This window comes from Eretmochelys imbricata, chromosome 5, assembly GCF_965152235.1.
Source record: "Eretmochelys imbricata isolate rEreImb1 chromosome 5, rEreImb1.hap1, whole genome shotgun sequence".
In the NCBI taxonomy this organism is placed as follows: domain Eukaryota; kingdom Metazoa; phylum Chordata; order Testudines; family Cheloniidae; genus Eretmochelys; species Eretmochelys imbricata.
Window position 1 is genome coordinate 131,954,062 of NC_135576.1, and position 22,136 is coordinate 131,976,197.

Below are 22,136 nucleotides of genomic sequence, written 5' to 3' on the forward strand. Positions count from 1 at the left end.
GGGAACACCCCTCTGGCTGGCCAGTTACTGGGGATCGGTGCCGAGATGGCCGCACTGGGGAACACCCCTCTGGCTGGCCAGTTGCTCGGAGGAGCCTTTCCAGGGGGAGTCTGCTGGTGGCTTCTTCTTTTTTCTCTCTCTCTCCTCCTCACCACTCAATCCCTTTTGAAGTGAAGGCTCTGGGGACGGGGAGGATCCAGGGTCAGCACCCACCGGAGTCCCCTGCAGACTGAAGTGTTTTCTCCATAGGGAGGAATTTTTACTTCAGCTCCCAGCTCCTGTGAGGCTGCAGTTTTCGGTGTGGCGGGTGAAGCACTTCTGTGAGGATCTCCCAGTCACAGTGAGCGTCTGGCCATGACAGAAACTGACTCCTGGCAGGAGAGGCACCGCTTGGAGCAGAGAGAGGCAGGCAAGCCCCTGGGCGGGGGGTGTCACCCTCTAGCAGGGAGGAATATGCAGAAGAACATCATCTTTCCTTTTTTTTTTTACTGAAAAAGAAAATAATTATGAGTCTACTAGATGCCTGGGGAGGAGGGGGGGGATGCCCCCTGACAGGGAAGGAAAGTGAAGTTCTTTTCCTTTTTCTCTTTTCTTTTTAAACCAAAGGAATAAAATAAAATAAAACAAAACACTAGCCTGAGTACTGTTAGGGAGAACAAAGGTAACGAAACAAACACAACATATGCTAAGGACATAGATAAGGAAGGGACAACTGCTCCTTCCCTCAGACGGTAGAGAAGGAAGTGAGGGGGCGAGAGGCAGACCAGGAGGGAGGGAGAGCACATGCCCGGGCTCAATGGGCCACTGCTACCAAAAATCTTCGATTACAGGTGCAGGGGCACACAGACATCTAACGTGGAGCACCCACAGGGACACTACTCGAAGAAGAATTACACATATTGGATTTTAGCCAGAACTCTGGGGTTAACAGTCACCTATTTATATTACCAATAACATTTTAAAAGGTAAGTCATTTGATTTGCATGAAGAAGCAGCCTGCAAAAATCTATTTCCCATGGATTCATAGATATTCTGGTTAAAGTATGCTCCATGTTCCTGCCTGGCTAAAGCTGACCTTTGATTCAACACAGATAGTATTTCCAACACATCAGTCTTTTACTGCCCCAATGTTACACTAAAATCCATGCCACACCCCCCTGTATTTCGGAGTGAGGACTCTAGTCCTTTGGCAGCTGTTACTTAGCTCACAGGGATATTGTGAAAATTGACTGGTGAATGTCTGTAGAGCACTTTGAAGATGAAAAGTGCTATGAACAGAGAAGTTCTGAATTTGGGGAGGTAGGGCCTCAGAACCAAATCCCTCTCTACAGATTTGGTTCCAGGTGAGATGCAAACGTGGAAGGGGCCTGTGTTCTAGCCATACATCTGATGTGGCTGCGATCTTTCAAAAGCAACCATTTGCACAAGATTTCTGTTCCAGATGGTGAAAGTCTCCCAAAAACAGCTGATCTGTCCACCATTCAAAATGTCATAAGCTTCCCAAGGTCACTTTTTCACTATTTTTGGCAGAAATGGCACAAGATATTGGTGCTATCAAACCCACTCTGAAATCAAAGCCATGGGTCAGAGCCAAACCATGAACCCTAGCCCATGTCCAGGCTCTGCCTACTGAGCTGAAGCCAAATGCAACGTTCAGCAAATTAGCCAATTTTTACATTTCAAGATTTTGAGGCTTAAAATTTACTACAAACCCAGAAATTCTGTCAACACAGCCTGAAGAGTGAAAATAATTGCAAACTGAAGATAACCATATGCATATATTTCTGATTACACAATGCCAGTGTGTAATAAACTATGCGGACAAGTTTATAGAGAGAGAGCACAAGATAATGGGAAAGTACGAACGTTCTATTGTTTATTCAGTACAATTTTTACTTCTCAGTTCCAGATAGAATCTGTATTTACAGATAAGGCTACAGCAAGTACTTTAGTTGACTAAAAGCAAAGCCACACAGAGTTTTCAGAACCAACCCCAGCAGTGTTTTATGCAGGCAGATACTAGTTACACTGACTCTAACATCAGAACTGGGAAGTGCTTGTTCTCTCTATTATTATGGCTGTATCCAGGCAGTAAAGACAAGCTAATGGAAAGATAAAAACAGTGTCCTTAAGATACAGTATTTTGTTGCCTACTGGAATAATACTGTTATGTGTTTCTAAGTGCTATCATTAAAAAAAGTAAAAACTATCAGTTTTCCTGGGCCTGGAGCCAATCAGTAAGATGGCAGTGCAGAACATACTGAAGAAGGTAACAGAACTGCCAACCAATACTGGCTAACAGTATTACACTTAAGACTCTCCTTTCTGCTAACACACACATGCAGTCCAGTGCTAGCCCATGAGGGCCCTTGAACAGGAATATTTTTGCCTCCCCCGCCACTCCCACAACACACTAATTAATAGGGTCCCCCTTGAGCTGCTCGGGAAGTTCAGTTCTGAACTACACATCTAAGTCCAGTTCTGCTAGAATCGCATAAGTACAATGCACATTGTAGCGTACCACCCTGTGCCGTGTTGCCAACCTCTGCCTCTGATTGTGGATCATGTAATTATGCTGTTAAAGAAAACAGATGCTTTGAAAGTTCCGGGGCATCCTGACCCACAGAGCGCTCCATGGGGAAAAGAAATTTAACGCTTCACCTGACCTTTCTATTCAAACTGCTGCAGAGATAATTTCCTACAAAAATCCTACCATTGACTTGGAAAAATAAAAGGGGAAAGCAGAAGTTCATTAAATTTAAAGGGATAATTTCTCAGCATGGAACAGGGGAATTCAGTATATACAATAAAGCCTCGCTAAAGGAGCTGTGTTTCTAATCCCCCAACACAGACAGTTCTACCAATATCACACTAAGGGTCTGTCTACACTGGAAAAAAAGGGATGTTCTTAACTTGGGTTAGTTAAGGTGGGGAGAGATAGCTCAGTGGTCTGAGCATTAGCCTGCTAAACCCAGAGTGTCTTTGAGGGATATCCAATCCTTGAGGGGGCCATTTAGGGATGTGGGGCAAAAATTGGGGATTTGGTCCTGCTTTGAGCAGGGGGTTGGACTAGATGACCTCCTGAGGTCCCTTCCAACCCTGATATTCTATGATTCTAACTCAGGTTAAAATAGCAGTGAAGACTCAGCTTTTAACTTAGATAGCAGTTTGAGTTCAACCTCAGACTCCCCTATAAACTTTAACTCGAGATGCTAACCCAAGTTAAAAGCTGAACGGACGTGTCTTCACTGCTATTTTAACCTGAGTTAAGAACTCACCTTTTTCTTTGCAATATAGACATAGCCTAAGAAACCTTTCACTTGCATGTATCATATTTGCATTTTCTGGCAGGGTGTCTTGTTTTGGTATAAAACAGAAAAACAACAGGATTCATTTAGATTCTGAGCCCACTGTCTGGGAGGGGGACACAGAGACCTGCCACCACAAAGGCATGCATGCAAGCACTGGCTGGGATTTTTCAAGCAGTCCCAGGGATTTAGACACAACTTCCATTTATTTTAACAGAAGAATTGAGCGAGACTTTCAAAAGCACTCAGCATTAGCCTAACTCTGCTCCCCATGATTTCAACAGGAGCAGAGTTTTAGCCCACATGGACTGCTTTTGAAACTTCCCCCTTGTATGTCTCAATACCCTGGACTGCTCTGAAAACCTCAATCACTGGGACTGAGACAGGCAGTGTATTTCTAAAAAACTGCTTGAATTGGTCACTAAGATGTTAGTTTTGGTAGCACAAGCAAAGCACACAATGGGATTAACTGTATGGGAACCTCCCACTGAGTTATATGTAGTGCACACAGCAGAGTTAACTACTCTCAATTGCCTTATCCCAGAGCACAGATGAATCATAGAAGATTAGGGTTGGAAGAGACCTCATACGGTCCTCTAGTCCAACCCCCTGCTCAAAGCAGAAGCAACCCCAACTAAATCATCCCAGCCAGGGCTCTGTCAAGCCGGGCCTTAAAAACCTTTAAGGAAGGAGATTCCACCACCTCCCTAGGGAACCCATTCCAGTGCTCCACCACCCTCCTAGTGAAATAGTGTTTCCTAATATCCAGCCTAGACCTCCCCCAGTGCAACTTGAGATCCCTTTCATACCTGAGAGCAGTGTGTTGGGCAGCATGTTTCTAGAACCAAGAGAAGCCAAACTGCATGACTCCATGCTAGACTCCATTTGGGGTCCTCAGGTGAGTGCTGCGATTTATACCTTTACGCAGCCCCTTGTGGTGTTGGACAGGCAGCTCCCCACTGAAGAGTGGGAAAGTGCTACATATATTCGTTGTTTGCTTTCTTATCATTCTGATTCGTTCGGTTTTTGGTGGTGGTCCCTACCAGGGCAAAGTGAGAAAGGAAAGTGTTTTAAGGAAGAGAGGAGGAAAAGATACACATTAAAAAAAAAAATCCAACAAATAAAAAGAGAGAAAAGTGGAGGGGGCTGATTAGATGACACCAAAAGAGGGTGGCGCCAAGGGTTTATAATGCTGGTTTCTGGCCCCATCAGGTCAGGATGAAGGGTTGGTTAGACCTGAGCACAAACAGTGGGGTCTGAAGGCAGCTGTGTCTTTGTCCTTAAAGGTGGGTTTGATGGAGCGACGGGGGGTGACTATTTCATACAGCTGTTATTACAGTTTGTTAATGTATTTTTTTGAATGAGCTCTTAGGTTAAAGCCCATTTCTTTCAGTCGTCTCTTGGTTTCTCCCTGCCCTTTCTCTTGCCCATATTTCTGTGAGTCTACAACCCTGTCTCCTGCTCAGTGTTTCTCAAACGCGGCCACCATGGGCTTTTTGTGCAGCCGCTACACCCTCCTGGGTGGTGATTGGGGCGGGGGGGGCGCGGAGGGGGCAAAGGATCAGCCTCCGCCCCACCTGTTGCTCCTGGACGTGCCACACTGCATTGCCTCTGGAGTCAGGTGGGGCCCAGCACTGCAGAAGGTGAGTTCTCAACCCTCCGGGGAAGGGGCTTGGGCCTCCGGGGTGGCTGGGCAGCAGGCTCCACTGACGCGGCTTCAGGAGCCAATCCCCAGCTCCAGCCACGTGGCCCTGGCTTTGGGCTCTGGCCCCTGGCACCAGCCCCGGGTCCCCGGCTCCAGTCCCAGGCGCCAGCTGCGTGGTGGGCAGCCAGCTCTGAGTGCTGACCCCAGCCCCAGCTGCAGGCTCTGACCCCTGGGTTCAACCGCATGGCCCCAGCCGTGATTGCACAGCCGCAGGTATCGACCCCTGGCTCCGGCCATGCAAGCTCGCCCCCGCCCCATCGCCCCCGCTATCCCCCCCCGGCCCCACATCCATCCCCCCATCGCCCCAGGCCCCCGCTATCCCCCCTGACCCCACATCCATCCCCCCCATCGCCCCAGGCCCCCGCTATCCCCCCCGGCCCCACATCCATCCCCCCATCGCCCCAGGCCCCCACTATCCCCCCCGACCCCACATCCATCCCCCCATCGCCCCAGGCCCCCGCTATCCCCCCCGGCCCCACATCCATCCCCCCATCGCCCCAGGCCCCCGCTATCCCCCCCGACCCCACATCCATCCCCCCATCGCCCCAGGCCCCCGCTATCCCCCCCGGCCCCACATCCATCCCCCCATCGCCCCGGGCCCCCGCTATCCCCCCCTGGCCCCACATCCATCCCCCCATCGCCCCAGGCCCCCGCTATCCCCCCTGACCCCGCATCCATCCCCCCATCGCCCCAGGCCCCCGCTATCCCCCCTGACCCCGCATCCATCCCCCCATCGCCCCAGGCCCCCGCTATCCCCCCCGGCCCCACATCCATCCCCCCATCACCCCAGGCCCCCGCTATCCCCCCCTGACCCCACATCCATCCCATTGCCCCGGGCCCCTGCTGCCTCCCCCTGGCCCCGCATCCATCCCACTGCCCCGGGCCCCCGCTGCCTCCCCCTGGCCCCGCATCCATCCCACTGCCCCGGGCCCCCACTGCCTCCCCCTGGCCCCGCATCCATCCCACTGCCCCGGGCCCCCACTGCCTCCCCCTGGCCCCGCATCCATCCCACTGCCCCGGTCCCCTGCTGCCTCCCCTTGGCCGCGCATCCATCCGACTGCCCCGGGCCCCTGCTGCCTCCCCCTGGCCCCGCATCCATCCCACTGCGCCAGGTCCCTGCTGCCTCCCCCTGGCCCCGCATCCATCCCACTGCCCCGGGTCCCCGCTGCCTCCCCTTGGCCCCGCATCCATCCCACTGCCCCGGGCCCCTGCTGCCTCCCCCTGGCCCCGCATCCATCCCATCACCCCGGGCCCCTGCTGCCTCCCCTTGGCCGTGCATCCATCCCACTGCCCCAGGCCCCTGCTGCCTCCCCTTGGCCCCGCATCCATCCCATCACCCCGGGCCCCTGCTGCCTCCCCCTTGCCCCGCATCCATCCCACTGCCCCGGGCCCCTGCTGCCTCCCCCTGGCCCCGCATCCATCCCATCACCCCGGGCCCCTGCTGCCTCCCCTTGGCCGCGCATCCATCCCACTGCCCCGGGCCCCTGCTGCCTCCCCTTGGCCGCGCATCCATCCGACTGCCCCGGGCCCCTGCTGCCTCCCCCTGGCCCCGCATCCATCCCATCACCCCGGGCCCCTGCTGCCTCCCCTTGGCCCCGCATCCATCCCATTGCCCCGGGCCCCTGCTGCCTCCCCTTGGCCCCGCATCCATCCCATTGCCCCGGGCCCCTGCTGCCTCCCCCTGGCCCCGCATCCAACCCACTGCCCCAGGCCCCTGCTGCCTCCCCCGGCCCTGCATCCATCCCCCCCATCGCCCCAGGCCCCTGCTGCCTCCCCCTGGCCCCGCATCCATCCCCCCCATTGCCCAGGCCCCTGCTGCCTCCCCCTGGCCCCGCATCCATCCCCCCATCGCCCCAGGCCCCCGCTATCCCCCGCTGCCCCACATCCATCCCATCTCCCCGGCTCCCCACTGCCTCCCCTTGGCCCCACACCCATCCCATTGCCCCGGGCCCTCACTGCCTCCCCTTGGCCCCACATCCATCCCATCGCCCCAGGCCCCTGCTGCCTCCCCCTGGCCCCGCATCCATCCCATTGTCCCGGGTCCCCGCTGCCTCCCCCTGGCCCCAAATCCATCCCCCCATCGCCCCAGGCCCCCACTATCCCCCCCGGCCCCACATCCATCCCATCGCCCCAGGCCCCCGCTGCCTCCCCTTGGCCCCAAATCCATCCCCCCATCGCCCCAGGCCCCCACTATCCCCCCCGGCCCCACATCCATCCCATCGCCCCAGGCCCCCGCTGCCTCCCCTTGGCCCCGCATCCATCCCATTGCCCCAGGCCCCTACTGCCTCCCCCTGGCCTCACCCCAGCCCCCACTGCCTCCCCCTGGCCCCACATCCATCCCCCCGGATCCCCGCTGTCTTCCCCTGGACCTGCATCCATCCCCTCATTGCCCCAGGCCCCATCTGCCACCCCTTATAATCCCCCCATCCGGGCTTAATTTGTCCTGGGGCTTGCTGAGAAAAGTAATAGTTGCATGTTTGTTAATATTACTTTTCTTAGCAGACTTTCTAGCTAGCTGGGAGGCTGTGATAAGTGATACTTCCATGTTGGTTAACACCACTTATCACAGCCCTCCAGCTAGCTACTAAGTGTGATGTAAAAAGTGATATTAACACACATACAAATCTCTCTTTTCACAGCGTTCTTTTTATTACTGAGTCTACAAAAAAACCCTACATAAATAAATTACAATGATTTGGATGTGTATCTGTCCATATTTATAGGCATATTTGTTTTTCCTAAAGTTAATTACGTATTTTAGTAAAAAGCATCAGTGCCATCACCGGCAAGAGGTGGTGGCCACACTCTGGGGCCACCAAAGTTTCCAGTGAGGCTATGCTGTTGCCATAATGTAATGTCGATTCAGTGTCCACTGAAGTCAATGCAAAGACTCCCCTGGCTTGCAGTGGATGCCGGGCCAGATCCATGCTCTCAGCTACATCAGAAATGCATAGGCAACATAGTGAAGCCTGCCTGATGCCGAAACCTGTGTAAGCGGGCTCTGGCAAAATGGGTAGGCAGAGAGCGCTGAACTGGGACTTGTGGAGACAAAAGGTACAGCCCTTTTAGCGTAGGTCAATTGAAGTGTCTGTTCCTGATGTTGTTTTAATGCAAATTTCATAGTGTTCCTTACGCTTTTGTTTTTAGATTTTCAATTATTTAGTACTCTGAATGGGCTCAGACATTCCTAAATGCAACTGCCCAGGCTCATGGAGGTCTGGGTAAGTAACATCATTTCTCCTATTAAAACTCTTATGTAGACAACCCTTGACACACTTGTAAACAAAAAGTATGATCAGTATATCCATTGTATCAAAGTCAACAACTAATCATGAGTGAAATTTGTATTTAGGTCGGATGCTTTTCAGGGCAGGGACCATTTCTTAATAGGGGTTTGTACAGTGCCTAACACAGTGGGGTCTTAATTTTGCTTAGGACCTCTAGGCATTATTGTAATACAAGTCATTCACTATTTATATACTATTTATATTTTGTTGATAGATGGTCATCGCTTTTGTAAGCCTAATCATTAGCATGCCTAAAGCTTTTTGTATGGGGTTTTTATTCTTCTTTAAATCTGAAGAAATATTAAACATTGGAAGCCTCTGGGCAAGCATCAAGCCTGCCAAAGGATATAACATCTCTCTGCTTTCATGCTCTCACGTGTGCAGTTCTGGTCTCAAGTCTCATTGAATCCACCCGGCTTATCATTTAATTGCCCACTTACACACCCCTTCGATCAGTGCATTCTTTAGAATTTGAAGTCATTCCATCTGTGGTGCCAAAGCAGAACCGAGATGTGAACTACTCAGAAAGCATAACAAGTCCCTCCAGCCCTGTATCAAGTACTGGGATTGTGGCACGTGGATATGGGACGCTTGTTTTCTACTCTGAGAAAACAGACGACCAATCATAAGATGTCTCTACTACAAACCAACCACCTGCCTCATCTCCATTTTTAATTCAAATTCACTGGGCCAATTTTTATCAAGTTGTTGTAAAACTGGCCTGATGAGGTGAAGTTCTGAGCATCATCATTGCCTGCTGAAGTATGGGGATTGTGGGCATGCAGCACCTTGCAGGATTGAGCCTAAGATGCTGCTGTGTGGAGGTTCTACGTTCAAGTTGCCAGCTTGCTTCCTGAGGCACTGGAGGTTAGGCTCACCCTTGCTTTAAATAGGACCAGTTTTTGTGGGGTCTGGAAGGAGTCAGATCCAACCCTTCCCTTAGCCAGTGGTCACCACAAAATGTGACCTCTGAAGCCAGTGGGTAGAAGATGGAGAAAAGTGAGATGGTAGAGGAACCTCCACTTCCAAAACCAATCAAAAGCTGGTCTTTTGGGCAGTATTGAGAATACAGGAAGACACTAACGTAGGCCTCAGGAAACCTGGCTTCATTTTCAGCCTCTACCCTCTACCCCAGTCATCTTGTGTGACCTAGGGCAAATCACTTCCTCTGCCTTAGTTCTCCCCCTGAAAAATGAAGAAGATAGTATTTCCCTTGTCTATTTACATTTTAAGCACTTTTGGGTAGGGACTGTCACCTCACACAATGGGGCACTGATCTCAGTAGAGGCCTCTGGCTGCTACTATAATATTACTAAGTAATACTAGTCAAGCAAGTGATTCCATATGGAAAGGGGAGAACAAGACTTGAAGGGCAATCCATGCTGAAACCTTGTCTGGCAAGTTGCAGCCCACAGTGAGAGCCTGAGGAATACGTACTTCTTGAGGGGGATATTTGTGTGGAGCTGTGTGTTTCGTTGTTGTTTTTGTAAGAAGTGAACAGAAGCTGTAGTGAAAAAGCAGACTGTCATTCTGATGTCCCTAGAACATGGAAGCCATGAGTTGACTATCAACTGCTGATTCACAGCTGTGTGATTCCTAGTAATTAACAGGAAATTTGGCTGAGTGTTACCCTGGGATTTTTATTGCCAGACAGTAACACTGAGCCAGAGACCTAGTATTTCTTGTGGGGGGGCTGCGTCTCAGGGCTAACTCCACAGGGTGCCTTCACACACCAATGCAATTTGCAAAAGCAGCATGGGAATTTTTCTTGAGAGCTGCTAAACTCAAACTCTGTCCCTGTGAACCCTTCCTTGTCACCTAAAATGCTGCTGATGGGAGCCACGCAGTCAGCGTCTTAGAGCAACCACTGCAAACTGGGCTGCGTGGCTGGAGCTTTGACTGCCGTGTTATGCTTCTGGCACGGCTATGATTCAGGGCTCTGAGGCTTAGGCTCTGGCTCTCGTGTCTGGCTCTCGTCTCAGGGCTGAAGAGTTGGCTCTGTTACATGTATCAACAACACAGGGGGAGAGAGAAGCTCTGGCACCTGGCTTGGGTTATTTTTTTATTCTTGTTGATTTTTTTTGTCCTAAAGGCTCCTTAGTGATTGATAGCCCACGAGCTCACAGGGCCGTTAAGCAGCAGTGCTTATAGCATTGGAAAGCCTTCTGTAGCATTAATCGTTGTAAGGAGACAATGTATCTGTGCAAAGAGCTTTGGCTGGGCGGTGAAATAAAGCTGTACTCTCTCCAGTGGATCCCATGCATGTCTCCCTTCCCCTGTAGCTGCGAGGGGGGGTAAGCAGGTCACTTCCATAATTTCTGGAGAATGGGCCCAACTCTGTGAGGTGCTGAGCACCCTCTGCTCTCCCTGAGGGCAGAAGGCGTTCTGGCTGCAGCACGCCTCGCAGGGGGTGCTCAGTGCCTTCTAGGGTAGGTGCTAAAGCAGGAAGCTGCGTGCTCCAGGGGAAGCAGCTGCATTTCAGCCAGGAGCTAACGCACGTGGCTGGCTTTAAGATGCAAGCAGGCCCACTTCAGTGACATCACTCACACCCCTAAAGCTGAGCACATGCTTAAAATGAACAGAACCATGGTGCTTAATTACTGTTGCTAGGAGCAACAGGCCAACTCCCAGCAGTCAGTACTACCCCCCTAGCTAATGGAGGCAGGAAATGACCCTCGGGCTAGGAGGAGACACACAGACGGATGGCAGCCCCTGTAAGGGTTCGGTTGCTCTAAGTAAGTCTGGATTAAAAAAATCCAACGGGAAGATGAGGCTGGGCAAAAGGAACAGAGCGATCACAACCACTGGTAACTGGCCTTCCCCATCCCTCGGTCTAGGGGCATCCTCCCCTCCGGTAAGCGAGCCCTGGACACGAAGGCTCTTTCAGATCAAGGATGATATAACTGATCCACTGAGACTTTGGACCTCTCAAGAAGTGAACAAAGGACTCTGGCAAATGCTGACTCAATAACTGATACAAGTTCCCAGCTTTAGACACAGACAGCATTAGCTATGCCAAAAACCACACCTGGGTGCACTTCATAGAGCAAACAGAAAAGAGGCAGGGCTTCCTTTTTAAAAAACAAACAAACAAACTGAAGGTTATTAAATGGATTTAGGGCCTACTCCAAAACCTAGCGGAGGCAAAAGCAAGCCTCTCTCCCACCCCCAATTATTTCAATTGGCATTGCATGGGTCCATTTTTGGAGCGGGGAGGGTAATACAGAACTTTTAAATAATTAACTTCGTGTTGCTTCAGTGAGCAATAGGCCCAGCTACTACTGATGGCTGAGAGCAGCCCCAGGCTCCTTCTCCCGCTGACCTCAGCCTTAAAGACAAAAGATAGGGTAGATTAAATAAGGTACCATCTTCTCTCTTTCACACATTTACAGCACACGCGCATGTGTGTGTATGTGTGTATATATTTAGAAGCTGGTAGTTCTCTTGCTCACACACACACACACACGCACAGTGTATTTAGAAGCTGGTAGTTCATTTGTCTATCAGGCAAGCTTTTGCTTCTGGCATTCAGAGTATGAGGTCCAGGCACAGAGCCCTTTACTCCCAACTCAGAGTGTCTTTTCAGCAAGATAAAGTTCAACAACTGCTGATAAAGATGCAACCGCTATTAGAAGCGCGCTGCTGAGTACTGCTCTACAGAAAGGCAACAACTGTGCCAACTGAGTCCTGCATATTGCGATGAGCTGAGAGGGGGCAGTCAGAGTCAGATGCAACCTCTGGACTTTGCCCTGCCCTTGGCTGGTGCAGACCCAGCTTGTGCAGAATGCAACGGGCATGGTTGCACAAGAGGAGGAAACCTATCGGGATTATCTGTGGATATCTGACACCCAATGAAACACAGATGGCCCATATGCTCTGGAAAGTGATGACACGCTATAGTCATGAGTGTACGATAACAAGGGAGCCCTGCGTGGCAAGCTGAGTAGAACCAAAATGCCATATGACCCCTTTCTATATCTGCCTACTCCCTCCCTTTAACCAGCTTGTCTATTTCATGAGAACACTCCCAATCCTGCCAAGAACAAACAAAATGCCTTTACCATGTCAAGGACTTGATGCTCACATGTGAGATGCAACCAGCAGAGTGCCAGAATTCCTGCTGTTTAGTCTATTAGGATTAGCCTGAGGTCCATGGGCAACTCCTCATTGTCCTTCTCTCTCTGACATGTTTCATGCCATAATGTAAAAATTCTTAATGAGTCTCTATGTTTTGCAGACAAGTGATAACCAATGTCTCTTTGCGCTCCCTGGAGACTTAGGTTTGGCTCTGTGCCAGCAACTAAGCAAGGAAAAGGGAAGCATGAGGATGAATAGGCCACAGAAAACAGCTACAGGTGCTTTGAGCATTTGTTCTGATGAGCTGCAAGGGGGCTGGAGACAAGAGGGCCATGTTTTGGCCTCAGCTACACCACTGTAAATCCTCCATAACGCCATTGACCTGAGTGGAGTTATGGTGTATTTACTTAGATGTAACAGGAGACAAATATCAAAATGATCCTGGAGAAACCACCACACAACACTCTTAAGGACTGTTTTTCTTCTTCATCCAGTAGTCAGAAATACCCTGTCACCCTGCCATACCATTTCACAGCTGCAGCTATCTCCTCTTTACACTAAGACAAGTAGATATTACAGACTTAAGGTCTGTGTCCTTCGGAAAACATCAGCACAAAGAGAGAACACACCTATGGAGCCTGCTCCTCCTCTATTAGACTAAGCATACATTGAAGTCAATGGAGTTACACTGGTACAAATCCAGTGTGTAACAAAGCAGGGGAAAGCTGGTCCAGCTGTAAAACCCAGGTTTGGGTCCCTGCTCTGCTATAGATTTCCTGTGTAATCTTAGGCATGGCACTTTCTCTTTCTCTCTGCCTCAGTTCCCCGCTGTAAAAGGGGGAATATAACAGCACTTCCTTATCGCACCAGCACAGAGGGCCATGTTAGTACAGGAGAGAGGCAGGTCCATAGTGATTACATTTTAACTCAAGGTGCTGGAACAAGATAATAACTTTAGTTCCTTATTTAGGTGGGGGAAGAGAAAGGGGATTAAGTATGTCATCTTTTTTCCCTGGACAAGCTGTGACCTCACCCCTTTCCTACAACTGACATAAAAACCTTTATGATGCAATATTGTCCTATACTAGGTATTTGTCCAGCACCTCACACAATGGGGCCTGGAGATGGCTCAGGTGTTTAATTACTATGGTAAGTGTTAAACAATCATTCAGAATAAATGAGGGCTGGTAGGCAAAAAGCTAAGTGTTTTCATTTCTTTCTCCTCAAAGCTGGCATTTTTTTGAAATTTTTCATGGACATGTTCAATTTATAGAAATATTCATTTAGATTCAAATTTTTTTTTAGCTTCAGATTTTAAAGGTTTACCCCGTCCTTGTTTTTAAACTAGGAAAAAATAGGGAGAGAAACAGGGAATTGACCAAAAAGGAGGAAAAAAATTCACTTTGATTTTAAAATCAAATGTTTTATTTAGATGAAAAGCCTTCAGATGTGAAAATTTTCTGCCTTTTTTCCCATGGAAAAAGGCCAGATTTCCAATAAAAGTTCTGAAATTTTTTGATCAATAATAAAATAAAAACCCAACAATTTTCTCTTAACACTAAACTTTGATCAAAGCAGAATCAGTGAACCCCATTGAAGATGACAATGGCAGGTGGCAGAGAATGGTAGGGTACCGCTATATCCCTCATCCTCCTCTTGGTCCTGTAAGAAATGGTCCTCCTGTGTCAGGCAAAGCTGAAAGATCCTTTATTATATGCGGCTAGAGAAAAGGTCGGCAGCCAGGAGAGCCTGATAGGAAACTTCCACACTTGTTTTAATGAAGAGTTTGTAAGTGAGTGTAAAATGGAAGGGACAATCGGGCTTTGTTCTCTGCCACACCAACAATGGAGGGTCTGTCATGACTAAGCTGTTGGGTTTTTTACTTACACACACACACACACACACAGTTGAATTAGTTGATTTTTTTTTTTTTTTTTACACTTTATTATAGAATGAAGCTCTTTCCTGTGTTTGCTCTGAGCCTTGTCTTTGCAATAAATTCACCAAGCATTATAATCACACAGCATGAGCATCCTTGCTTTGACTTGTACTGACCAAGCTCCTCTATGTGAGACACCCCTGAGTAGAACCCCTCCCTCTGGCCTTCCCAGCAGCATCTAGTTCAGCTTTGTGGCTCTGATCAGATTTCTTTAAACATCCAAACTGGATTCACATTTCAAGTTTCACTACACACAATATCAAAGCACACCCTCAGGGCCTGGTTATGGAAAGTACTGTTCTTCCCAATTAGGACACTGCTTGCTTCTGCACCATCTGAAGGCGACAGGAGTGCAGCCATTAATTTTCAAGGGGAACAAGACATACCAGTAAAATGTAGACACTTTTTTCCAAAATTGACCAGTGATTTTAGGTGCCTCAAGTTTTCAGTGACCAACTTGAGACACCTTAAAAGGGGGCTGAAGTTCAGAAAGTACTAAGCACTCACCCTGTGGAAAATCAGGCTCCTTTAAGGAGTCTCAAGTTGGGCACCCAAAAATGGAAGCAACCAAAATCACTTTAGAAAGTCTTGGGCGTAGTTCTCTGCACGCACACGCGTCAGATGAGGGCACAGACTCTCTGCAGGTGGCATTGGGGAGTTGTCAAAAGCAGCTGCCTTGAACACACCTGGGACATGAAGATTTGGGACTCCCTAGTTAGTGTGGCAGGGCTGGGAAGAAGCAGGGCGTTGTGTTTCTCCTGAGCAAGCAAATCAAGCTGCTTCCTCGTGTTCGAGACCTGGTGGATTTTGGGCACAAGACAATGACCCTATCGGTCAGCTCCCAAAGGAGCAACAAGAGGGGGAGCAGCCAGGGAGAAACCTGAGGTGGGGCACCAAGCCTGACAGGGTAGGGTTTCAACAACTGGTGCCCCCAAAGACAAACGTGAGCAAAAGGGTGCAGACATGGCCTATGACAGAAGAGAAGGAAATAAGCTGGAAATGTTGAAGGCCTAGGCTGGTGTTTGTTGGTCTGCTTAGAGCCCAGAAGCTGCAGAGCCCTGATTTGGGGTTTTGAATCTCTAAATGAATCTTGTGCACAGTTCTACTCTGAACACAACCCCCCAATATATTAGTGGATATATCGAGTCCTAATACACACACTCACTTGTCTAAGTGCCCAAGGATGTGAAAAGAAGTAAAGAGACAAGCCCTGCTCCAAAGAGTATATAGTCTAACTCTGACCTGAGAACTTGAAGCACTGCGAGTAGTTAAGTCTTTGCAGGACTGGGGCCTAAACAAGAATCATGAACAGACACCAAGTAATGCATGTGGGAGGAATGTCACCGTAGTAAAATTGTGCAGTTCCCCATTAAGACCCAGATTCTGCAAAGCATGTGCTTAACTTTATGCATGTACTTAAATCCCACTGACTTCAGCAAGGCTCCACGTGGGTGCAGGAGCCTGGCTGTGCAAAGGCAGTTGAAGGATCAAAGCTTAGAGGCATGTCCACAACTGGATGCTTCCATTTGTTTTTGGAAGGTTGCTTTTTAAACCAACCCCCTGCCCCCCATCATTGTTTCTAATAGGAGAGGCAGAGCCTAGGTAGTATATGAAAAATAACCTATGGAATAAATATTTATTCCTTTAGAGGGGAGTACACAAAAAACTCTTAATAAAGGCTGCCCAATTAGATGGCATTTACACTGACAAGAGGAAGGATGTTGCTAGCCAGGGATGTGTGAAACTCAGGTTCAGTTCCCTGCTCTGCCATAGCCTTCTGCATGACCCTGGGCAAGTCCCTTGACTCTGTGCCTTGGTTCCCCATCTGAGAAAGGGGAAAATAGCACTTCCCTCCCCACATCAGTGTGTTGTGAAGATAAATATATGAAACACTATGAGGCAATCAGATTCTACAATGATGGAGGCCATACAAATACCTAAGAGACAGCATTTTGTTTTAGAAACTGATCAAATTCCTTCTAGACTACATCAAATAATTAAGTGTCCTAAATACACCCGGTTACATTAGAAGGGAAGTGGGGTAATTAATTTTGGATAATATTCTGCTTTGATTTAGCATGCTATGGCTCAGCGTCAGCTGTTTCACACCCGTGTTCTTCTGAACCTTTGATTTGTTGTTTGTTTTTCCCCTGCCAGTGCCAGCTGTATTGGAAAATGTGCTTTACTATTTTGTCATTTGTCTCTGAAATCCCTAACAAAACTTGTATTTTCCAAAAATGCAGCAACAGGCTACAATGCTGGCAATTTCTCAAATGAGGCTCACTTCAGCTCTGAGGATGGTAAGTTTACATTAAAAACCAGCTGCTGCAGGTGGCTGCCATAGGCCAGAAAGACTGAAACTGCACAGAACACTGATCCTGGAGAAACAGATGTTTTTAGGGTGGGATCTGATGAGCAAGGACAATATACACTATGCCCTTTCCACTGGTTTCCAAAAAATAAAATTTAAAAAGTGCCGACTAACAACAAACTCTACTGCCAAATGTACAAGGCTCTTTTTCCCCATTGAGTTACCTGAGCCAGAGTTCCCGAGCTTCTGCAGTTTTCCCAGGAGTTTCTGAGCATCCTTTAAGCTGCTGTCCTTCTGGCTGTACAAGAGTAACCTCTTGGCATCCGAGAACAAGCGGGAAATGCTGCAGGACAGGGATGGAAAAGCAGACAATGCAATCATTACCCATGTGGTGCTGTCCGCACCAACTTCCACAGGCTCAGTTTTATGTCTCAATTCCTTTATATTCAAAGACAACCCTCTCCTGTACCGTGAAACCTTTGTTAAGCGACCATCCAGGGGACAATGCAAGACAGCCTAAATAAAAATGGCCTTTAATGAAAGATTAAAGAAAACCAAGTACACTGGGACCCTTCAAGTTATTTGAAAGCAGTTATTTAAGATGGGGGAGAATGTGAGGTGTTTCTGGTAGGTTTGTCTGGTTTTATCTGCTAGGATAAAACACTTGGTTGTTTGTAAACACACTGCTTGTAGAGCGCCTCAACAAATACATCCCCTGTTCTCTACAATTCTTTTCCAGGTAGCCGAAGTCAACTGACCCTGAACTCCGATTGTTCTGTGATTCTAGCCATGGTCTTAGGGACAGATTGGGGCTGACCGTCCCGTGGGCATAGTGAGGTGGTAAGGGAAGGGCACAAGGATGCCAACCACAGCTGGAGTCCCTGCATTTCATTCCAGTGGGACCACTTGGGCAAGGCTTCTCCATAGTGCCATGTTGTGAATTTCCCCCCTGCTCCCCCAGACTGGGGAACCCAGGGAACATGGCATGTCTGAGAGGCAACACTTCCCAATGCTCCCCTGGGAGCAATGCAGAGTCACACCAATCCCTAACACAGGGCTGTTCTCGAAAGCTCTTCATGTTACACACATATCACGTGGTATGTATGAAAGGTGTATTTTCCTCAGTGACTAGCAGAAGGCGCACATGCCTCCATCTCACTCACCCAATCTCATTGCCCAGAAGTGCTTTATGGCCATTGTTCCAGACCACCACTATTGTTCCTGCCCTTACAGGTACAAGATGCAACAGCTTTGATGGGGGTTTTTAATGCCTTTGTTACAATTGGCCAGTGATTTCTCTGTAGCACGGAAATCAGGGAAAGGTCACACCCAGTCTGTAACCTGGCATCGCCCAAATGAAACAGCTTCTCAGTCAAGGAATAGACCTGACTCTTCTCTCTATAGGCCAAATTGGACCTCTGTTTATATTCATTCCTTACTCAGGCAAAGCTCCTTATTTCACTGGGAGCTCTGCCTGAGTAAACACTGGGTTTGCACAACCATTTGCTATCGATAACATCACAGGCTGGGTACTGCAGCCATGGGTTCTTTGTATGGTTCCTTCAGAGTCCAGCTGCAGGAAAGCACCACCACAGAACAAAGCACTTGGTGGTGATTGAAGTAACTTAACCCTTAATGCCAATCTAACCACCAGCTGCTACTCCCACAATTCACAGCTTACGCTTGGCTGGCTGACCCCTGTGAATGGTCACAAGGAAAAGCAAGATCTTGTACTTACATGGACCTATTGAAGTTTCCAACGACACCTGGGGATTCCCCAGGCGTTGGGTAGCGGAAGCAAGGGTTGTTGGCATTACAGATAATCCCTTGGATCCAGGGCAAGGTTCCTGCTGAAGGCATGGCCTTGTTTGGAAAGTGACCTAGAACAGAGGGGCAAATGTTTGGAAAAGTTACCCCTTTGTTTGCAAAACTGCAAAATCGTAAACATAGCCAGGAAATGGGAGAGGTGTGTGACAGCACAGGGTCCAATCTGGTCATTATGTACCGTAACCTCTTACTGAGGTCAACAATATGTCAACCCCAAGCATTCAGGAGTCCAGCCCCCAAAACTTGAGATTTTAAAAATAATTTTAAAAAAAAACCCCACCAAAAATTTGACACACAAAATAAATAAATAAAACAAAATGAACAAATAAAACAGACTTGGCAACACTGAATTGACAGGACTTTGGCGTGAACAAGGAATACAAGACCTGGCCCTGAATTTGGAGCTAGAATGTTCTCCAAATTCCCTCCTCACCAATCCCTAATTTCGCATGTCCTAGCAGATGCTTTAACACAGAGAGAGCAGGCTGACAGCTAAGAAAAGCTTACAGGGTAAATTCTCCCTTCAGATGCATGGATGAGCAGCACGGCTTCCCTTGCAGGCTCCCCTATCAGCCCTGGCTCCCTCCACCTTTCAAGCTGCCCTTAGGTCCCTCCTACCTCTTGCTTCTGCTGTGTCAGAGGTACAGACTCCTCCCTGCCGTCATCCTGTCACTCCAGGCATGCTATGCACGGAAATAAGTGACTCTCTACACAGAACTTCACAGCTCTGTGTGCACACGTCTCTTGAACCCATGAAGTCATTCTGGATTTACCCTGGTTCTAATGAGAAGAATTTGGTTCAGGCTACATGCAACATTTGAATTTGTTTTTTGAACCCCTGTAGCATTCAGGGGTGTTTGGATTCAACATTTGGGCCACTGTCTAATCGAGTCCCATTTTATTTTTTAAAGATGCTTCCAACTCAGCCCATCCCACTGAAATGCCAGGAAAGCAGGAGAGTTTCTGCACTAGTCCACCAGTGAGGTGGGCATGTCACTACTAACTCACAGTGGCTTGGCTTCTGAGCAATAGCTCTGGGGCAGGGTTTTCAAAGGCAGCTAAGAGAGTTAGAAACCCAACTCCCATTGGCTTCCAGCTGTCTGGCTCCTTTGCAAACCCCAGCTCTGATTACTGAGGGTCTATTAGAGGGGAGAAAAAAAATCACCCCTCAAGTTTTTTACTGCCTCATATAGAGCTATTAAGGCAGTGATGTAAATTACTCATGACTGAGCTTTATGACAGTGTTTCACAGGGATATCTTTGGGTCTTCTCTCCTACCAATGACAGGATGATAGAAGCTATCTACTTATGGCCATGTAAGTGAAAGGAAATACTGGGACATTTACAGTACACAGAAGGCAAAATGACTTTTCCCACCAGCGCTAGGAAAAGAGTCTCCTGCCGTTATCTTTAATAGTATTTGCATAAAATTACTATTGAAGCCTAGGATTCTATGATTCCAGTTCTTCCTCCTTTCTACAAAACTGAAAACCTTCCACAGTCCCATGAGATTTTTATAAACCAGGAAGCTTATTCACCATCTCTGAGCTCTTTGGCGACAAAGATGGAATTTAAACTAAACCAAATCAGTTTCCTTTAAGTTTTCCCAGGCACAAAGAGCAAAACATTTATTTTGCTCTGACTTCCATTTCAGATTAAGGAAATTAGCAAAGAAAGAACCAATACATAGTCCACGAGAGCATGTACATTGGGATCCACTCTGTTGCATTCTGCATGTGAGCTGAAACACAAAGGGGCAGCTTGCAGCAACCAGGCATCCTCTACATTTAGAAGTGCAGCATACAGAATGCTAGCATTCCCCTTCAGTGACATAGCTGCAAACAGCTTCTTTTTCAGCAATGTTTAAAGTAATGCAGATTTTTTTCTAAGTACACGGTTTGAAATCCTGAGGAGGCAGATTTTTAAAAAAGTAAGTTTCCACAAGATAAAGACAGCAATCTCACCACAGAGCTATATTTACAATGGTCCGTTTGGCTTGACTATGGTGGAAGTCATAACGATCACTTATATAAGGGGAAAAATCCTGCTGACTAGATCTGACAAGAGTGCTTCAACAAGCTGAAGCTGTTAAAAATTATCAAAAACCTGAATGGCAAAGGCTTAGCCTAATATGTGACTCAACCCTTGGTTACATTCTTGTCCTTTTCAGATAAGATTAGACAGATGACAATTTTTTGTTTTTAACCATGCTTGGCACAATAAAATATTTAATATCTCAGTTTGAAAGTGTTTTTGCATGGCCTAGTTACTATTATAATTTGTAATTGTCTGCAAGTCATTTCTTAACACCGTACAGGATCACCACTGCAGATAACAAAAAGAAAAGGAGTACTTCTGGCACCTTAGAGACTAACAAATTTATTTGAGCATAAGCTTTCGTGAGCTACAGCTCATTGCATCCAATGAAGTGAGCTCTAGCTCACGGAAGCTTATGGTCTAATAAATTTGTTAGCCTCTAAGGTGCCAGAAGTACTCCTTTTCTTTCTGCGGATATAGACTAACACAGCTGCTACTCTGAAACACTACAGATAACAACTCTGTTCCTCTAAAGACATATGCAGAGTTGCCACAGAGTTCACTGTGACCTGATTTCAAGGTTTCTCTCCATAGCCCAGCTCCTGATTCAGCAAGAGACAACATTCCACTTTACAAGATTCATCCATGTCTGTTTGCAAATGAGTGAATGTTCAATGAAACTGAACTGCACTAGAGAGAGGCTTAAAAGAAAGAATCCAGTTACTTATTCTTGGAAGCTATTAGATGAAAGGAAAGAGGTTAACTCAAAGAGTGAATTAAAAGTTGTGGATGCCACTCCACAATCCCTGCTAAAAGCCTCAAAAAATAAATTAAATAAAAGGGAAGGATTGCATGTCAAACAATGGTTGATTAAAATTCAGCTCCTGACACAGCAGTGTTAAAAGGAAAGGATTTAGGGCAGCCATATGCAAGTCTGAGTGCAAGTCTCAACAGGGAAAATAGCTCTGGCTTTCAGGCTACACACAGGGCCAGATCTTTAGCTGGTGTAAATGAGCATCAGTTGAGCTACACTGATTTACACCAACTGAGCCCCTGGCTGACTGAGCCCATCTGCTTTCCCTGAGTTTCAGTCTCTACGTAAGAGAGTAAATGGACACAAATCAGATATCAAGAATTATAACATTCATAAACCAGTTGGAGAACACTTCAATCTCTCTGGTCGTGCGATTACAGACATGAAAGTTGCTATTTTACAACAAAAAACTTCAAATCCAGACTCCAGCAAGAAACTGCTGAATTGGAATTCATTTGCAAATTGGATACAATTAACTTAGGCTTGAATAGAGACTGGGAGTGGCTTAGTCATTATGCAAGGTAGCCTATTTCCCCTTGTTTTTTCCTACCCCCCCACCCAGATGTTCTTGTTAAACCCTGGATTTGTGCTGGAAATGGCCCACCCTGATTATCATACACATTGTAAGGAGAGTGATCACTTTAGATAAGCTATTACCAGCAGGAGAGTGGGGTGGGAGGAGGTATTTTTCATGCTTTTTGTGTGTATATAATAAGATCTTCTACACTTTCCACAGTATGCATCCGATGAAGTGAGCTGTAGCTCACGAAAGCTTATGCTCAAATAAATTGGTTAGTCTCTAAGGTTCCATAAGTACTCCTTTTCTTTTTG

At 47.7% G+C, this 22,136-nt stretch overlaps 1 protein-coding gene across 4 annotated transcripts in view; it reads right to left on the reverse strand.

The window, feature by feature from the left end:
• ABCA1 (ATP binding cassette subfamily A member 1) overlaps window positions 1–22,136 on the reverse strand; it is a 135,939-nt gene that overhangs the window by 87,942 nt on the left and 25,861 nt on the right. For 3 of the 4 annotated variants that reach the window (XM_077817924.1, XM_077817926.1, XM_077817925.1), the window contains exons 4-5: window positions 18,366–18,507; window positions 16,852–16,970 (exon numbers count right to left, since the gene is read on the reverse strand). In XM_077817924.1, the coding sequence (XP_077674050.1) occupies window positions 16,852–16,970; window positions 18,366–18,507 (261 nt within the window). The remainder of the gene's footprint in view (window positions 1–16,851; window positions 16,971–18,365; window positions 18,508–22,136) is intronic. The other variant, XM_077817927.1, reaches the window with a different exon arrangement.